The sequence below is a fragment of the Aspergillus tubingensis genome (genome assembly GCF_013340325.1).
Source record: "Aspergillus tubingensis WU-2223L DNA, scaffold_11, whole genome shotgun sequence".
NCBI lineage: Eukaryota > Fungi > Ascomycota > Eurotiomycetes > Eurotiales > Aspergillaceae > Aspergillus > Aspergillus tubingensis.
In genome coordinates this window covers 1719365-1734412 of record NW_023336285.1, presented here as the reverse complement: position 1 = coordinate 1734412, position 15048 = coordinate 1719365, and the positions used below count along the sequence as shown (strand labels likewise).

The 15048-nt window shown below is 49.5% G+C and overlaps 2 protein-coding genes across 2 annotated transcripts; both read right to left on the bottom strand.

Annotated features, from left to right (window-relative positions):
- Nucleotides 1-212: 212 nt before the first annotated feature.
- AtWU_09924 (putative bis(5'-nucleosyl)-tetraphosphatase) lies at nucleotides 213-1373 on the bottom strand (the record flags this gene model as incomplete). Its single annotated transcript, XM_035505030.1, has 2 exons — nucleotides 213-1124; nucleotides 1338-1373. 2 exons carry the CDS (start codon nucleotides 1371-1373, stop codon nucleotides 213-215), a joined length of 948 nt encoding a protein of 315 aa, XP_035360923.1.
- A 559-nt stretch (nucleotides 1374-1932) lies between these two features.
- zfpA (putative C2H2 finger domain protein) lies at nucleotides 1933-3963 on the bottom strand (the record flags this gene model as incomplete). Its single annotated transcript, XM_035505029.1, has 2 exons — nucleotides 1933-3401; nucleotides 3462-3963. The coding sequence occupies 2 exons, from the start codon at nucleotides 3961-3963 to the stop codon at nucleotides 1933-1935; spliced, it is 1971 nt and encodes a 656-aa protein (XP_035360922.1).
- Between the last annotated feature and the right edge of the window lie 11085 nt (nucleotides 3964-15048).

Sequence of the window (15048 nt, the reverse complement as noted above, 5' to 3'; positions counted from 1 at the left end):
TTACTCGGACTCAGCTAAGTAGCAGCTCCTAGTAAAACTCTCTTGTTCGATGGCCGTTTAACACTCCTGAATATGAAACCATACAGACCGAGGATTGCAGATTGCTATGCGTAGTCCTGCTACAAGTCTGCCGCAAAGACGTTCAATTACTTCTATTCAATATGCCTATCATGCAAAATATCTAATCACGTCATATCTCTGCTCATATCAATCTACAACAAAGAAACCTCCCGCGCATCTGGCTGAGGGTATCCAATAGCTGCAAGCACATTATGTAGCGAAGTAGGGTTCCGACGCAACTCGTCCCATTCGGCCTCAGCCTTGACCATCAGGGTACCAGCAAGGACTGTGCCGTTAAGTGCGACAACGCCCGCCTCAGCTACATCTCCAGCTGCTGTCGAGTCAACCGTAATCCGAGCACTTTCACTCCGCCTCGGGCAGATCATCATGGTTGTCTCCGTCATAGCAAGATTGTAACTAATGGCGGCAGGACCAGTGATTTGGCCGGCGTCACTGAGGCCTCCCTTGGCCGTTGCTACTGCCGCTCTGTACAGAGACAGGTAGATCTGATGGAGAGTCTCACTAGAGGGGTTTGGTGGCAAGGGACGAGCAAAATGCGCAAAAGGCACCTGGGCCAAATGTTGGTAACCAGTCCCGCTGGATGTAGGCTGCCGGGCTACAACGTCAATCAAGGGCTGCCAGTTTTGAGAGTCGCCTTGTGCCATAGCCTCGACGGGAAGAAACTGTAGATGCCTGTGGGGTTGACTTGCACCGCTCTCGTCACCAGAATTGAAGAAGGCAAAGAGTTTCTTGCTCCCTTGGCCCTCTGGTCCACTTCCCTCGGCCCATGCTTTGATACAGGCATATGCGGCTTCCAGGTCTTCCTTGTCGAGGAGGTCTGTCTGCGACTGCCACGCCTTCGTAGCAAGAATAAAGTGATTCGGTATTACGGGGAATTTGTTCAAGACCAGCACGTGTGACGGGTTCTCACGGGGGATCTGAGCGAGGAGAAGGTCGGGAGACGGATCTTGGAAGGGATCGGGTTTCGGGCCACTGGGGGCCTTGTCAGGCTTAGGGGCGCCTGTGGGTTTCTTCGCAAGAGCCGGGCAATAGCGAACTTGATACTAGACAGCACAAGAGAGAAAATTCAGTAAGCTGGAGTCGGAGACAGTAGAACGGACAGTGACTGAGAGGACGTATGTGTAATGTGTGTGTGGTGCGGGGATGGATGGGGGTGGCTTAGTTACCGGTATGCTTGATGTGTGGACGGTCGCAAGATGCGTCGAAGAGAAGATTAAGTGACCGGCATCCCTGGCAGCGACAAATCGCCTGCTTACCAGGGAAGACAGGCTTTCCGAGAGACCCAACTGCATCTTGCGAGGGCGTGTGTGTGTGATCTGGGTTGTTGATCAGGAAGGCAATCTGCCATGCGACATCCGCGGGAAGGGGAAAGTGTGGGGCAAAAGGCGGGCAGAAGACTCCGATCGCTGGCCGGCCCGACTACGGATAGATAGATAGATCTACTGCTGAAACCTTGTTCATGCTGTTCAAATGGAGGCAATGATATATACTATGCTTGCTCAATTGCGAATCTTACATTCTGAAGAATATACCTTCCCATTTTGAAGTAGGATATGACCTGCATTCCAAGATAGTCTCGTTTTAGTTTCCCAAACGCCCAATCCATAACCAAAACCAGAAGTAAACATAGGGGATATTATTACAGGACCACGGGCGCAGCCTCCATGGGTGCCCATCAATAGAACAAGAAAGATCTGCAGAGTGGTGGTATCAAGGTAAAACTGGTCGAACACAAAAAAAATCGCTCTCGTCATGCCACAGATGCAAAACCCACAATATGCAAAATATGACAGTCAGAATCGAACAAAAGAGGGGGAATGGATGGAAATGGAGTCCTATCATCCTCCGGACTTAGTAGGTCATATCCATGGACTCAGCGTCATGCGGCCGGTACGTATCAGGCAGCAAAACAGCCGGTTGTCCAATGAGCTGGGTGGACTGATTGTCGACCCAAGGGCCGCGTTCTTCATCATTGGCACTGAGAACACCCTCCGCACGCTTCAGTGTCTCGACATCCAAGTCCGTCACGTAAGCCTCGCGGTTAGTGCCATCCCCTGCACCACCCGGAAGCTTGACGCGGACTTCGAACTCATTGTCGAGCATCATCTCGTCTTTCCACAGACGGCGCTGTCCATCAAAGACACAGAGGACACGCTTCTTCGTTTTGATGCTGCTGCTAGGGCAACCCCAGGACTGGGGGTAACGATCGCGGTTGTTTCGTCGCTTGGATGTAGTTGCACGCATCTTAGCATTGGCATTGGACGAACCCTTCGTGACAGCGTTGTTGACGCCCAGAATAGGACGGGCCACCGCCCCTGATCCCTTGGTGCTCTTCAGGGAGCCTTTGCCCGAGCGCAGGTTCGAATATTCGTAAGCGTCATCATCGTCATCATCATATTCGTCATTGTATATGTCGACGGTGCCAGCCGTGTCGTTCAAGTTGTGTTTCTCCATCGTCTTTTGCACCTCCTCATCCGCATCGACTTCGGAAAGCAGCTTCTGGTTGATGGCTTCGCTGGGCTCTTCCTGTTGGACAACCCGAAGCACACAGTCGTCTAGATGCTCGTAGAAGTCCTGGGCGTTGCTGAACGTAACGGAGCAAGTTGAGCACTTGCCGGTCGCATCGGGGCTGTAGTTAGATGCTCCCTTGCTTGCCGCTGCAGCTGGGCTCCTCTTCCGGCAGTTGGGTGGTGTCTGTTCGACGCCATGCACGGATGTCAAGTGGCGCTTGAAGACGTCCGCCCTGTTAAAGCTCTTTTCCGCGGGTGACCCAGACCCCGGGCAAAAACCGCAAACCATCGTTCCTTTGTAGTGAGTAAGAGTATGGCGGTTCTTGTCATACTTGCGTGCGAACCCCTTGATATGGTATTCGCAGGTGACGATGGGGCATTTTTCGGGCCTCTCTGACTGGTGTGTCAGAATATGAGCCTTGAGGTCCTTGAAAATACGTCTGCACTCCGGGAAAGGGCATCGGCCCTTTTCCTTGGTGTCATCGTCGGACTCTGCGATACTGGCAGCCGGGCTCGGATGAGAGCGCTGGGACTGAACCGACGAAACTGATGACCTCCGGTCATAGGAGGAAGGTGGTCGTGACTGGGGAAGGGCAGGAGCCATGGAAGGGGAAGAAGTCGGCACAACATTGGGGTGCTGTGCGAACGGTTGGTTCGCACCGTAGCTCTCCGAAGGATGGAGGTGGGAAGGGTCAGGGGACTGGGGAAGGAACGCGCTTTGCGATACGACATAATCAGGCTGTTCCGGGAATGAGATGGTGGGTGGGTGGATGGGATGTTGCTGTAGCATTGGCTGGATAACAGACGGGTCTGAGGTAATCTAGTGGTCAGCAGGGGCCGGAGGACAGTGTATCGGACGTTGTAACCCACCAACAAAGCTTTCTGGGCATTTTTGCTGATAGAAACCCTCCGAGTCCAGTGTGTTGCCGAAATACTCATTGGGGAATAAGTCACTCATGACCGCAGTGGGAAGCCCCAAGCCATTCGTTGTCTGGACCCAGTCTTCCGAGATGACATGCGCAGAACCCGTATTGGGCGATCCGATGGCGGAGGAGGAGGCGCTTGCAACCGAGGGACCAGACGCAGTAGAAAGTCCAGGAATGAAGTGGTCAGAAGTATAAGGCAGGGACGGGGGAGTGGCGGGCATGGGTGGAAATCCGGCAGCTTTATTGGAGTCCGAGTAAGACTCCGAGTAGACAGGCGGCGTACCGTAGTTGGAGGACTGCGGTACACCGGATGGGTCGTGGGTCTGGCTGAAACCTAGATCGTCCACATGGAAGGCAAGAGGATCGATAAAGGTGCTAGGATCCATGGGGTAGGACTGGAAGTATGGGGGATGCTGCTGCTGTCTGGACGAATCCAAAGCCAGCATTTTGTTGTCACCGGTGAAGTGGGTAGGGAATAGTACGAAGTCGGAGTTGTCTGCGTGAGATTGCATGCCCACGCTCCGTGCAGTGGTTGGTTCGTTCCTTGGCTTCCAGGTGGGAGGATGCGAGGGTTAATGTAGAAGAAGAGGAGGGATGCAACCGATCTGCAAGATGATGAGCGTTAGCAATCTGATGTCTCAATCAATGGCATGGAAATAATGTCCGGCAAGTCTCCCCTGGACCCGAGGGCTTGGGAGAGAATGTTATTGAGTTCAAAGATTGGGAACGGCCCGCTCGGGGAACCTACTATGGCTTGATAGTCTTGGTATTTAGCGGGAGCCTAGTAGTGACGAGACGAGCAAGCTCCAAACGAGGTTCGGGGAATTTCCCAAAGAGGTCAAAAGAGGGAGCTTTCGAAGAACGTGTCTAAAGCTCGGGGTTTGAATGTACCAACTGCAAGGCGACGAAGTGTGTTGTCACTTGCAGATCCGAATCTTGGGGCGCTGAGAAGGCAGAAGAGGCAGCAAAAGTTTAACACCGCAAGCAGCAGAAGATGGATGATGAGATGCGCAGCAATGGGGTCTTTAGAAAGGTAAAAATAAAAGAAGGTAGGTGGGACACTGCGTTGAGGAAGAAGGAGAGGGCAGTGCAGAGGAGGTAGAAGAGGAGGAACAAAGTAGGTAAGGATTCCCTTTTTGTAATGGTAATGGGAGAGTTGTCTCGCTGACAGCTTCACCAAGGTCCGACCCGTATGTGAGGGAGAAAGAGGAATGCGGAATGAGGATGGAAGAGGAAGATCAGATGGAGGGGGAAGGGAGGGAGTAAAAGCATAGATAAATGTTATATGATTGCTGGCCCTATGAGTCGCGCAGTGTAGGACTTTACGGAGTGGATATTCAGTGGACTGGACTGGGATTGACCAACTACGGACGAACTAAGAAAAAACCACACTAAAAAGTAAGAGTCGAGCCCATCGCCCGACTAGATAGTACTGGGGCGGGGGGGTTGCGTGCACCATCGCGACAGGGGAGCAGTAGAGCCTAGTGTTTAGCGCGGTTCCAAACGGACTGGGGTGGGTTGTGGGTGTGGGTGTGAGTGATGCCGATGATGATGATGATGGTGGTGGTGGTGATGATGATGGTTAGTGGGTGGTGGGTGGTGGGGAGGGAAGGACCACTAACTAACCACTAACTAACCAGAGTGGAGGACTGAAAAAAAGAAAAGGATTAAAATAAAATTGAAAAATAAAAAGAAAAGAAAAGAAAAGGGTAAAAAAAAAGGAACAGGGGTAACGCTGCTAGTAGGCAAAGTAGAACTGCAAAGGTGGAGATGCCGGGCGAGCAGGGGCAGGCAGTGAACCGGGCCTAAACCAAGTGGTAGGAGTAGGTCAGGTATGTGGTATTATTAGCACCTCGATACGCCGTACTGCTAGTCGGGTCAGGTCAGTGTACGAAAATAAGTATTACCACTAGCCATCATGCATCATCCTTCCTGCACTGCCAGCCGGAGGGTTCACTTGCAGGATAACTTTCTGTTGCTTGGGATTTTTTTTTTTTCTACTTTTTCTTTTTCCTTATTCTATTTTGATTTTCTTTTTCCCTTTTTCTTTATTTTCTTTAGGTCATTTTCATTTTAAAGTGATCTGCTCACGAATAATATTGTAAAGATAGATTCATATGCTCATTTTTACCTTTCATTACTTTTTCTTCCCTTATCCTCTATCAGAAAATAATCTGTCGATTATTGTGTTTGGTTGTTTTCATTCGATTTCCTCTACACCATACTGTAAACAGTTATTCGTCCGTTCAATGCATTATTTTTCTTCTTCTTGCCCTCTTTCCTGAATCAGTCACCAATCTTCTGATCAGATTGTGCATGTGCTTATCTACTTACACTTGTAGGGAGTAATCGTTACAACCCCAAATAATACAGTATTATTCGGAGATGCTCGATACCCAAGTCCTCCCCGATGATTACCTAAAATGGTAATAAGGGAACCCCATCTGCGATCCACTCCACGGCCACCCAAACTTTTGTCAAAGCCTCCACAACTACTAACCTCTAGCAAGCATTTCATACAATCGCCCTTGGAATTTGGGCCCTATCAGAATCTTAATCGAGTCGCTCTTTTCCGAAATTCCGTGCATCCCCTCCTCCCATTTTACCTTTTTGATTTTATTCTATTTTTTTCATCGTCTCTAGGATTTTTAATTGGATACTTCTTATCCATGCCTCTGTCTGGTTTCGTCTTTCGCACCACCTGCATGTAAGGTACTGTCGAACTGGGGAATTCGCGAGTCCGTATCATACCAAGTACCACATTACTCCTGAATAAGTAGTAGTCATTTATGAAACACGTCCCTTCGAATGTGTCTAGAACCCAAGTATCTACGCGATCGATCGTAATAAATTAAAAGTGAATAATATAAGCTAAGGACGATACTAGGAAATAATGATCTGGAGACCTGGATGCCTACTACGGGGTCGCCGTACCCCGTGCATTCCTGACATTCGTATCCGCAGGTGTCATCGGCAAGTCCGTAGTGGCACACGCCCATCCTCGGTTGAAAACTTGGCATTAATTTGTCGGTAGTCCATTTGACTATCTACCAAACCTTGTCGGTTACGTAGCAGTTTTAGCGGTTGGATATTTGTTTATTTCCCTTCCTCCGCATTCCTGCTAATCATGGCACGGCCATTGTTCCTGATAAGATGGTGGCAAAAAGATTTTCTTTCCCCCTCCTCAATGCCATTCACTAGGCGATGTGACCTCCTGCGAGCGGATAATTGCTATGTTCTATAGGCTAGTGGCTACACCATCACGGGGATACGGACTGGGCAACTTTTAGTGCTTGGTGACCTATCCGCTTAGTAGTGCGCGTCCAACCATTTAGTATCTAGTCGAATCCTCAAGGAGAAATCCAAACGAGCGAATGTGTCATTGACTTAACACACACCGCAGAGGAAACAGACGTTTTGAAAGTTTAAGGGTAATCAATTCTACCGTCAGTGGTCGATCTGTCATTCTTTTCCTCAAGCTGTGAAAAAACGAAAAAAATTCCTATGGCGGGACGCTTCCTTCGTCCCGTCAATGTGGTTCAGATCGTCCTCAATCCAGGAGGGACGTGGAGGACTCTTACTAGCAGCAAACTAAGCAACTGGATCTGGGCCGTGGCCGCCAGTTCCGAACACCCATCGCTCAAGTCGCCGACCTCATGGGTCCTTTTGACGATCTTAGCTCAGCTCCACTCCCTCACAACACCCCTTTCAGAAACGTGCATTTTCCAGCGATCGGAACGATTGGTCAGTAACTCACGACGGGCAAATGAAGCGTCATGGACCGAGGACCCTCTTCGATCCAATCAGACTTCCGAGATTGTCCCAGACGGGAAGACGATTCTCATTTAGGGCGCCGGGCGAGGACAATCATCTTGCCCAAACTGGACGAACACGGGACTAGGGTTTTCGATATAGACAGAGCCGCACATTTTTTTCACCCTCCACCCGAGAGAGAAAGAAGGAATGTGTGTGGGCGGGCAATCTACGACTCTGCTATAATGTGGAATATTATAGATTTCAATAGTCCCATCCTCAAATACGCCGAACACGTTGGGGGCACACGACGGTCCATCGCACGTTCACCGTAGGAGAGCATGGCTGTCAAAAGGATCATGACATGCCTTGGCTTAGTCCCACGAAGCTGTCGCTTCATTCTTCCCATTTCAATCAAACCGGTATGGAACGCAAGTCAAACATGAGAAAAATGGCATCGTGGCTGCCAGGTTGAGTGGGTCCACTGTGGCTCATGCAAGGCTGAGTAGTGTTGTTACATACCCTCCCATACTTCCGTACGATCACAATACATGAGTATGACAGGAGTAACAAAGGACAAAGAAACAACCGATCTGTGGCTATTACTACTACTTTGTATTTGAAAAGTTTCTTGAATAAGCCCCTCCCATTTTTGATTGTCCTTCACAAAGGAGGCCATCTACACGAAATGACAAGATTTTGTGGGCCTAGGGGACACTTGGTCTGCAAAACGCTTCGAACTTGACAATCTACAAGGCAATGGACTTTATCCCCCTTGTCATCAAGCCACAGAAGCGGGTTTGGCGCAGTATGCAGATGTAGAATGCAAGCGGTTGGGTTCGAAGAATTTGAAAACCAGTGACGAACGCACACACCCGACGCTCTTCTCCGAAGGGGGGCGCAAGAAGAAGAGACGCTAAGTCGGTGAGGACGGAGTTCCCGACCCGACCTTAGCGCCACATGTTTGGTTGAGCCACATCTTAATAGTTAATACTTTTTCATCGCGTGTCACCGGGCGGATCTTACCGCACTTTCCATTGGAAGATCCCCGTGCGCTAATGCCGCGATGAGGACTGATCGAAGTGAGGCGCAGCACTCTGCTCCTCTCTTTCACCGCTCCCTCGGGTCGCGCTGTGGCATCCATCCTGTAATGTGGCTCTCTCCCTATGTCATAGGTTATCCACATGTTGTCTCGTCTCAGTCAGAATGTCGTCGCACATGGTAGAACTGACCGATAGCCGAAAAATTTTGGCGACGAGGTTCCCGGAGCAATGTTGCTAAGTTTGGCTCATCTATGTGCGACGGATCAGCTCCGTGGCTGGTCGCGGTAAAAACTATTCCACTACGATAATATGAAGTAACACAGTGCACCACGTCACGGAATTCTAGAATGTGTTGATAACCAGCCCCAATATTGTTGCACAGCGACAGATGCCTCTCTGGTGGGGCATGTTTTGCTTCCTTTTCCTCCTTTCTCTTCCACCCCTCACTTTTCTGGAAGTCCCAATATTGTGGCTTCGTTTCACTGATGTGCTGACAGGGTATTCTAGATGTTCCAGAATCCTGTGACTTCTACCTAACCTTGGGTACTAGCATGCACTACTGGTCTGGGCTCTATCAATTCCCTACAGTAATAATATGGGTAGGGAATCTTACTCCGGTTGTGTGCCTCCAAAATCCTAATAATCTGAACTGACCCACAACTTATTATATGGCCTTATGTGTGAGGAGGGACACCATTTGCTTGAAACAGAAAAGCGAGCTCCATTTCTTTTGGAGCGTCGACAGATGACAAGTAATCACGCTTTACTCAGGAATTACAATGAAGCTGACATGGACGTGCACTCAGGGGCTTCACGTACTGAGCCTTTCCGTACACGAGGGTAATACGACGCCCGAATTCCACCCAATGTATCCGCACGTGGCAGACCACGTCAATATGCTGATGCGTGTAACTTAATTGATCCAGATGAGATTTCAAAACTTTACCATGCTGACGGTCCCTTATTCTGGAGACGCTCTCTCGGTGCGGCAGGGAAAGGCCATCGCCCACTCTTTTTTTTTTCTGTCTTGCTGACACCAACGGCTTATTTCTTATTTCAGTATCTTGCAGCTAGCTCAAAACAATTATACCAGCACAAGTAGTCGGCGAAAACAGTCTGGAACATTTTCGTGCCAAACTGCCATTCAAGGAACATCCCTGATCATCAAAACCTTAAGGTGACAGGTAATCCCAGACATTCCCAAGGATTGACAATGAGGGGTTCGCTAAGCCTTATTTCGGGTGCGCCCAGAATGTCAACTCAGCGGAGGAAATACTTAAATCCCTGCTTCCATGTGTCAGACTCAAAACACACAAGTACGAAAGGGAAATTTCTTCTATCGCTAAGGGGAAATGATTGGTATTCGACTCATCGAGGAAATGATCGCCCGGCCACTAATTGAAAGATATCAACCTGACCACATTATTTGGTGATGAAAAGACCTGGAGTGGGCTATTCTTAGGATGCTACGCTCCCCGTCAAGTAAAGTGTCTTAAGCGCTCACATGAGCCACACCAATCACGAAGCACAATAGGACCAACACGGCTAACACTCAGTACTACTAGACCACTATCTTATCCACAGCATCCGATATCTCCGGATGCTGCTGCAGGCATACAGAATTAGAACAACACTGTGCGCCTGTAAAGTACGCCATCCTAAACAAGAAGTCTCTGGTCTTTTCAAAGGCGCAGAACTAAGTTTAGAAGCCGATTCTCTAAATATCAATGATCCTGGACGCAGTCTGGCTGGTATAGTACACTTTGGATACGGAAGTGACACATCCATCATGGCGTTCCGACGGATCGTGGCCGAGTCTCCACTGCACCCCACTTTTTAGAGAGACTGTTTCGCATGTCAGTTTGTGTCGGGTCCCAGCTGGCAGGTGCCAATGTTTCCAGGGGGCGCCCCATCGTTGTTGTCGCGACGACAGATAACTGATGGACCATTATTGTGGATTAACTATGGGATGGCTAGAATTTTGGCCCCAAATTTTACGAATGTCTGAATTATCTCGGCGTTGCGTGGGATGCAAGGAAGCATCCCTCGCCCGCCATCGTGCTTGGTCGAGTAAAGTAAGTAACACAAAGGATTCCATTAATATCTTCCTTGGCCTCGTCTCGTGGCGGCGCACTAAAATACCCAGGAGATTCTGTCGCAGTCCCAAACAAGCGCCCGACTGTCTGATGCTAGTTAGACATTGCTAGACTATAGATAGACAGCAGCTAATTGATTAGCAAGTGTCGAGCAATGTCAGCGCTTTGTGGATATTTTTATGTTGTTGGGACTAGTCCTACTTAGCTGCATGCACTACTTTGTGTGCTGGCGCTTGCATTCGCCCAAACATAAGCGCTGGGATTCTAACCCCTGGCACTGTCTTTCCCTGCGGTCGCCAGTAGGAGATCAGGAAAAAGGCTTCCAGAACAACATTCTTGCCGCCCATGAAACCAACTTGAAACAAATTCGATGCTTCCATAGGACTGCTATTTTGGGGGATGACCAGGGATGGTGAAAGCCATCGTAACTTCTTACTCTTACCTGGTTTTCTTTTCTTTTTCTTTTTTCTTTTTTTTTCTCCGTCCCGAGCATCGGACACTCGCGTGGAAACCTTACGGACCAGAAGTAAGCGCTTGCATCAATCCTGTTTATCAAGCCGTTGGGAAGCTACCAGCTACTAGTTTTACTCTATTGTTTTTTTTTTTTTTCGGGCAGTAGGAATGATAACGGGTCTGTACTGATTTACTGTTTCCTCTTCTCTCTTTTTCTTCCTACTTCTCCGTACACCCACGGATTGATAAGCGCCCGGGTGTTGTGGATAACTAGTCTTGTCGGCAACAATGTATGTCAATCAAGCTAAGTAGATTAAATAAACGAGCATTTCATGGGGGTTGTGTCGGCCTACCTGCTAGTTATTCCAAATCACCCCTGACCCTTGCTCGCACGGGAAGACCCCGGTATATTAAATGACTAAGTAGTACTGAGTAAGGTGGTGACTATTCACCTATCATTCAGACCTGACTAGCCAGATAGATAGACAGACAGATCCATGGTACTATGATACTCCAGTTCCCCTGACGACTTCCCTCCGTCCATTATTACTTAGTCTACATCCCCTCACCAGTCAACCCCCCTATCCTGGGGGGCCATAAAGGAAGGACCAACGGAAATCCACGACCAATCTCCAGTGTCCCAGTCCAAGGGGGGGAGAAAAGGTGAGTAAGTAGCTTCTCGGCATGCGAACTAGTAGATCTAGTGCCCGTACTACGGTCCCGGGGAGGCCGGGGAAAGAAATTAGCGTAGTACTTGGCATGGCGAATTCACGACCCTAATGGTGCACCTTGGATGGGCCACTTAATCAATCTATATTGCTTGAATATATTAACCTGCATCGTTTAGGAATTATGATTGACAGCTAACAGATTTTTTGGGAATTCACTAAATAATACTAGATACCTAACTAGGAGAACTAACTAAATTGGTAATTAATTACTTAAGTGCGAAAGTGCATAAGCGAGATTCTTCTTGCTGATTGGCACGACTATATACCGCTTTGGGAAGGTTAGGTACGTGGAGGTCTTACAATGTAGTATTTCGTGTCGGGGTTGAGGTTGAGATGAGGTGCCTGATTGATTAATGAACAGAGGACTAAGTTACTTCGTACTTTGTACTTTGGATGGATTTTTGCTCCACTCAATCTTCTGGGTGTGTGTTTTTTTGGGTCGGGGAGGATGGAGGAGATGGGTGGTCTGGCTGTCTGGCCCAGACCTTCCTTTGGATGACTGACTCTCTCCACATTACGCACTTGCTCTCCCTCCATATTTTCTGTGCCAGGGGGCACTAATCGGATATCCGTCCTCCGATACGAGTTATCCTGGGAATATGCAACCAGTCACTGACTTAACCTCCAGGTCTATAGACTGAAACTAATCAGGAGTCGGGTCATACTCGAGGCAGTACGTGGATTCCACACGCTGGCTGACACACGGATTCCCCCTGCGTCGATCCTGGAAATTACGAACAATAACAATATTCAGAGGAAGGAACTTCAAGTTGGGTTCTGGATCGTGATTCTGCTGGCTGTGGGTATGGTTACCCCTCCTTGTGACAAGTTGTCGGGTCAACTCCCTGCTGGTCTGTTCCTGGCCCTGTCTCTGCTGTCGCCAGTGGAGCTGTCACGAATCATGAATTCTTGGGATGTACCGCCATTGCCGTCTGCTAATATCCATAGCATCCTTCCGATCGCTCTGTTCCTTCGACGAGACTGGTGTCATGTCGATCTGGGATGGCTTACATGGCTTCGCACTTTCTGCAGCTAAGGTCGATATCTGCAAGCCGCTCAGTAAGCCATCGGTGCCAGACAAGGGGGGTGTGAGAGGACGAGAGAATGGCCTTGTATTCGGGATCCTTTCGGCGACCATCGCTCTTCATGCATGGCAGAAGACCCCGCGATTCACTCATGTCGTCCAAACACCCAGCAGGAGTCGTATGCACAGACCAGACATGAGCCAATAACTCCTCACTGACCCCCTCTCATCCTAGCAAACTTGTGTCGATCAGTGTCGACGAACCTGGTCATCATCTGACAACTAGCTTTCCCCTCGGTGTTACCCAGTCAGGATATGTCGAAAATCGAGTCCCTGGCTTGGGAGGTCGGGCACAGAGAGAGAGAAAGAGAGACACGACGTGTTACTTCCCCTCGCAGTCACGGAAAGTTTACCCAGATGTGAGTGATTGATTGATCATTGTTTGTTCACTCTGGGCATTTGTATTAAGGTGAAACCTGCACACGCGAAACCCATGTAACACTCGCCATACAGACAAGTTGCACCTGGAAGCTAATCAAGGTTTTATTATTACTCACTTATCCGGCTAGAGGAGCCAATGAACTTGGTGAAGAGCTACTCGGTTTTTCACCTGCTTCACTCGAGGTTACACGAGGGTTGGACTGCCTTGGATAGAGAGGGGAATGGATGCTGTTGGACATCACAACTGACTACCTATCTGGGCGGATGTCATCTACATACTACTTTCATCAGGTCCTTCCGGATTCTGCTTGGAGTCATGCAGAGGAGGGACCGATCTCTGCGACCCATGATCATCCACGGACATGGCAGCCACTTGACGGTTGCACCATACCCTTGGGGACTTTGTTGTCGATCACGGCGAATCCACGGATGGATGCATGGTTACCATACCAAACTGTAGATACCGCGTATCCGGCAAGACCAGAACTGGCTCAAATTTGAGCGCAAAGACACTCGCTCACTCGGAGATCCGGGTAATAATCAATTTGAATCGACACTAAGCCAGATCCCGCGGGACAAGATCTTGGGTCAGTCGCTGATCAAATGCACTGACTTAATAGTCGCTCGGGGCATTCGCCAGATTAGGTTCCGACCGGGCATGTCTTCCTGAAGTGGTCGACTACAGGCCTGGCAGTGTGCGCGATGCAATCCATCATACTGCTTAATCCCCACCACAAACTTGTATTGTCTTAGTTGGAGTTCTAGCCCTCTCCTTCTCCAGTAGGTCGGAAGCCTTCTCCGGAATCAGGAGGTCCTGCGACAGGCGCGAGGAAGCAATTCAGAAATTTTTTCCAGGTCCGGACCCTTGAGTCGACGACTGCTTCCCACCCACTCCAGCAGAGATAGTGGCCCCCATTCTGGCTCGCACTTCTGTTCCGCTACTACGGTTAGGGAGGGTCCTTACTTTTGACGGTCATTGGATGCTCCGCATTCGTTCCGAGACAGCCATTTTTCCATTCATTCCTCTCTGATTTGCGCACCCCTGCTTAGGGTGATGCATTTTCGGTCAATCACGATGCGCAATGAAGATACGGGATTGGTACATCACATGTATCCATCATGAGCTGCCTATCATGTCTTCCTATTATGCCTTATTCTCTCTATGCATCATGTAGGTAGGTACCTGCCTCCTCCAGGTGGCAGAGCGAGATCGGAAAGACCTGAGGGGTTGACCACCACACAGAACTACGTAGAACGGCTACCCCCCGCATGAGAATGAGCGGCAATGACCAGCGCATTGTGCCCATTAGGGCTCGACAGGACCGCAACTCAGCACTCCGATACCCACAAACATGACTCGGCATGTCAACCTGCATGCAGCTATTTACTATACCATACCGAGTCCACTGAAAGAAAAACAAAACAGAAGAAAAAAAAAACAGGACCGTCCTGACGGTCCCCGAGATGGACCCCGTGTGCCTGACGCCCGATGAGTATGTGGCTGGGGCACACGATGGGCCCGAGCTAAGTGGGTGAATTGCAACCTGCTTTGGGATAGTCCATGTGGCTAAGCCCATGGGCTAGGATGCGATTTGCCCCGTTCACAAGCCTATGACAGCAAGCATGGGCGCCTTCAAACCCCGAGACTCTGGCACCAAAGAATTTTTTCTTTTTAGCGCCGAGTGCACATGAGGCGGTGTCACCCGCCGCCGTGCCTAGTGTGTGGGTGTGCACAGTCTTTGACGGAAACTCGGGACGGTCGTGATAAAGCACAGAGATCTGCAGCGCCGCGCCCCAGACGTCAAGCAATAGTGTCGGCATGTCCGATGAATAATGTCTCTCCTGAAGCGAGTGCCTTGCGGGACTAAAACTGCATATATCATAACGGACTTGCCTTATCCGACTGAATAAGGTAGTAGTCTAGTCGCTTCGATTGATGATGCATGGATCTGCTCCTCCGGAAGCACTTACCCCGTTACAAAGCAGACAC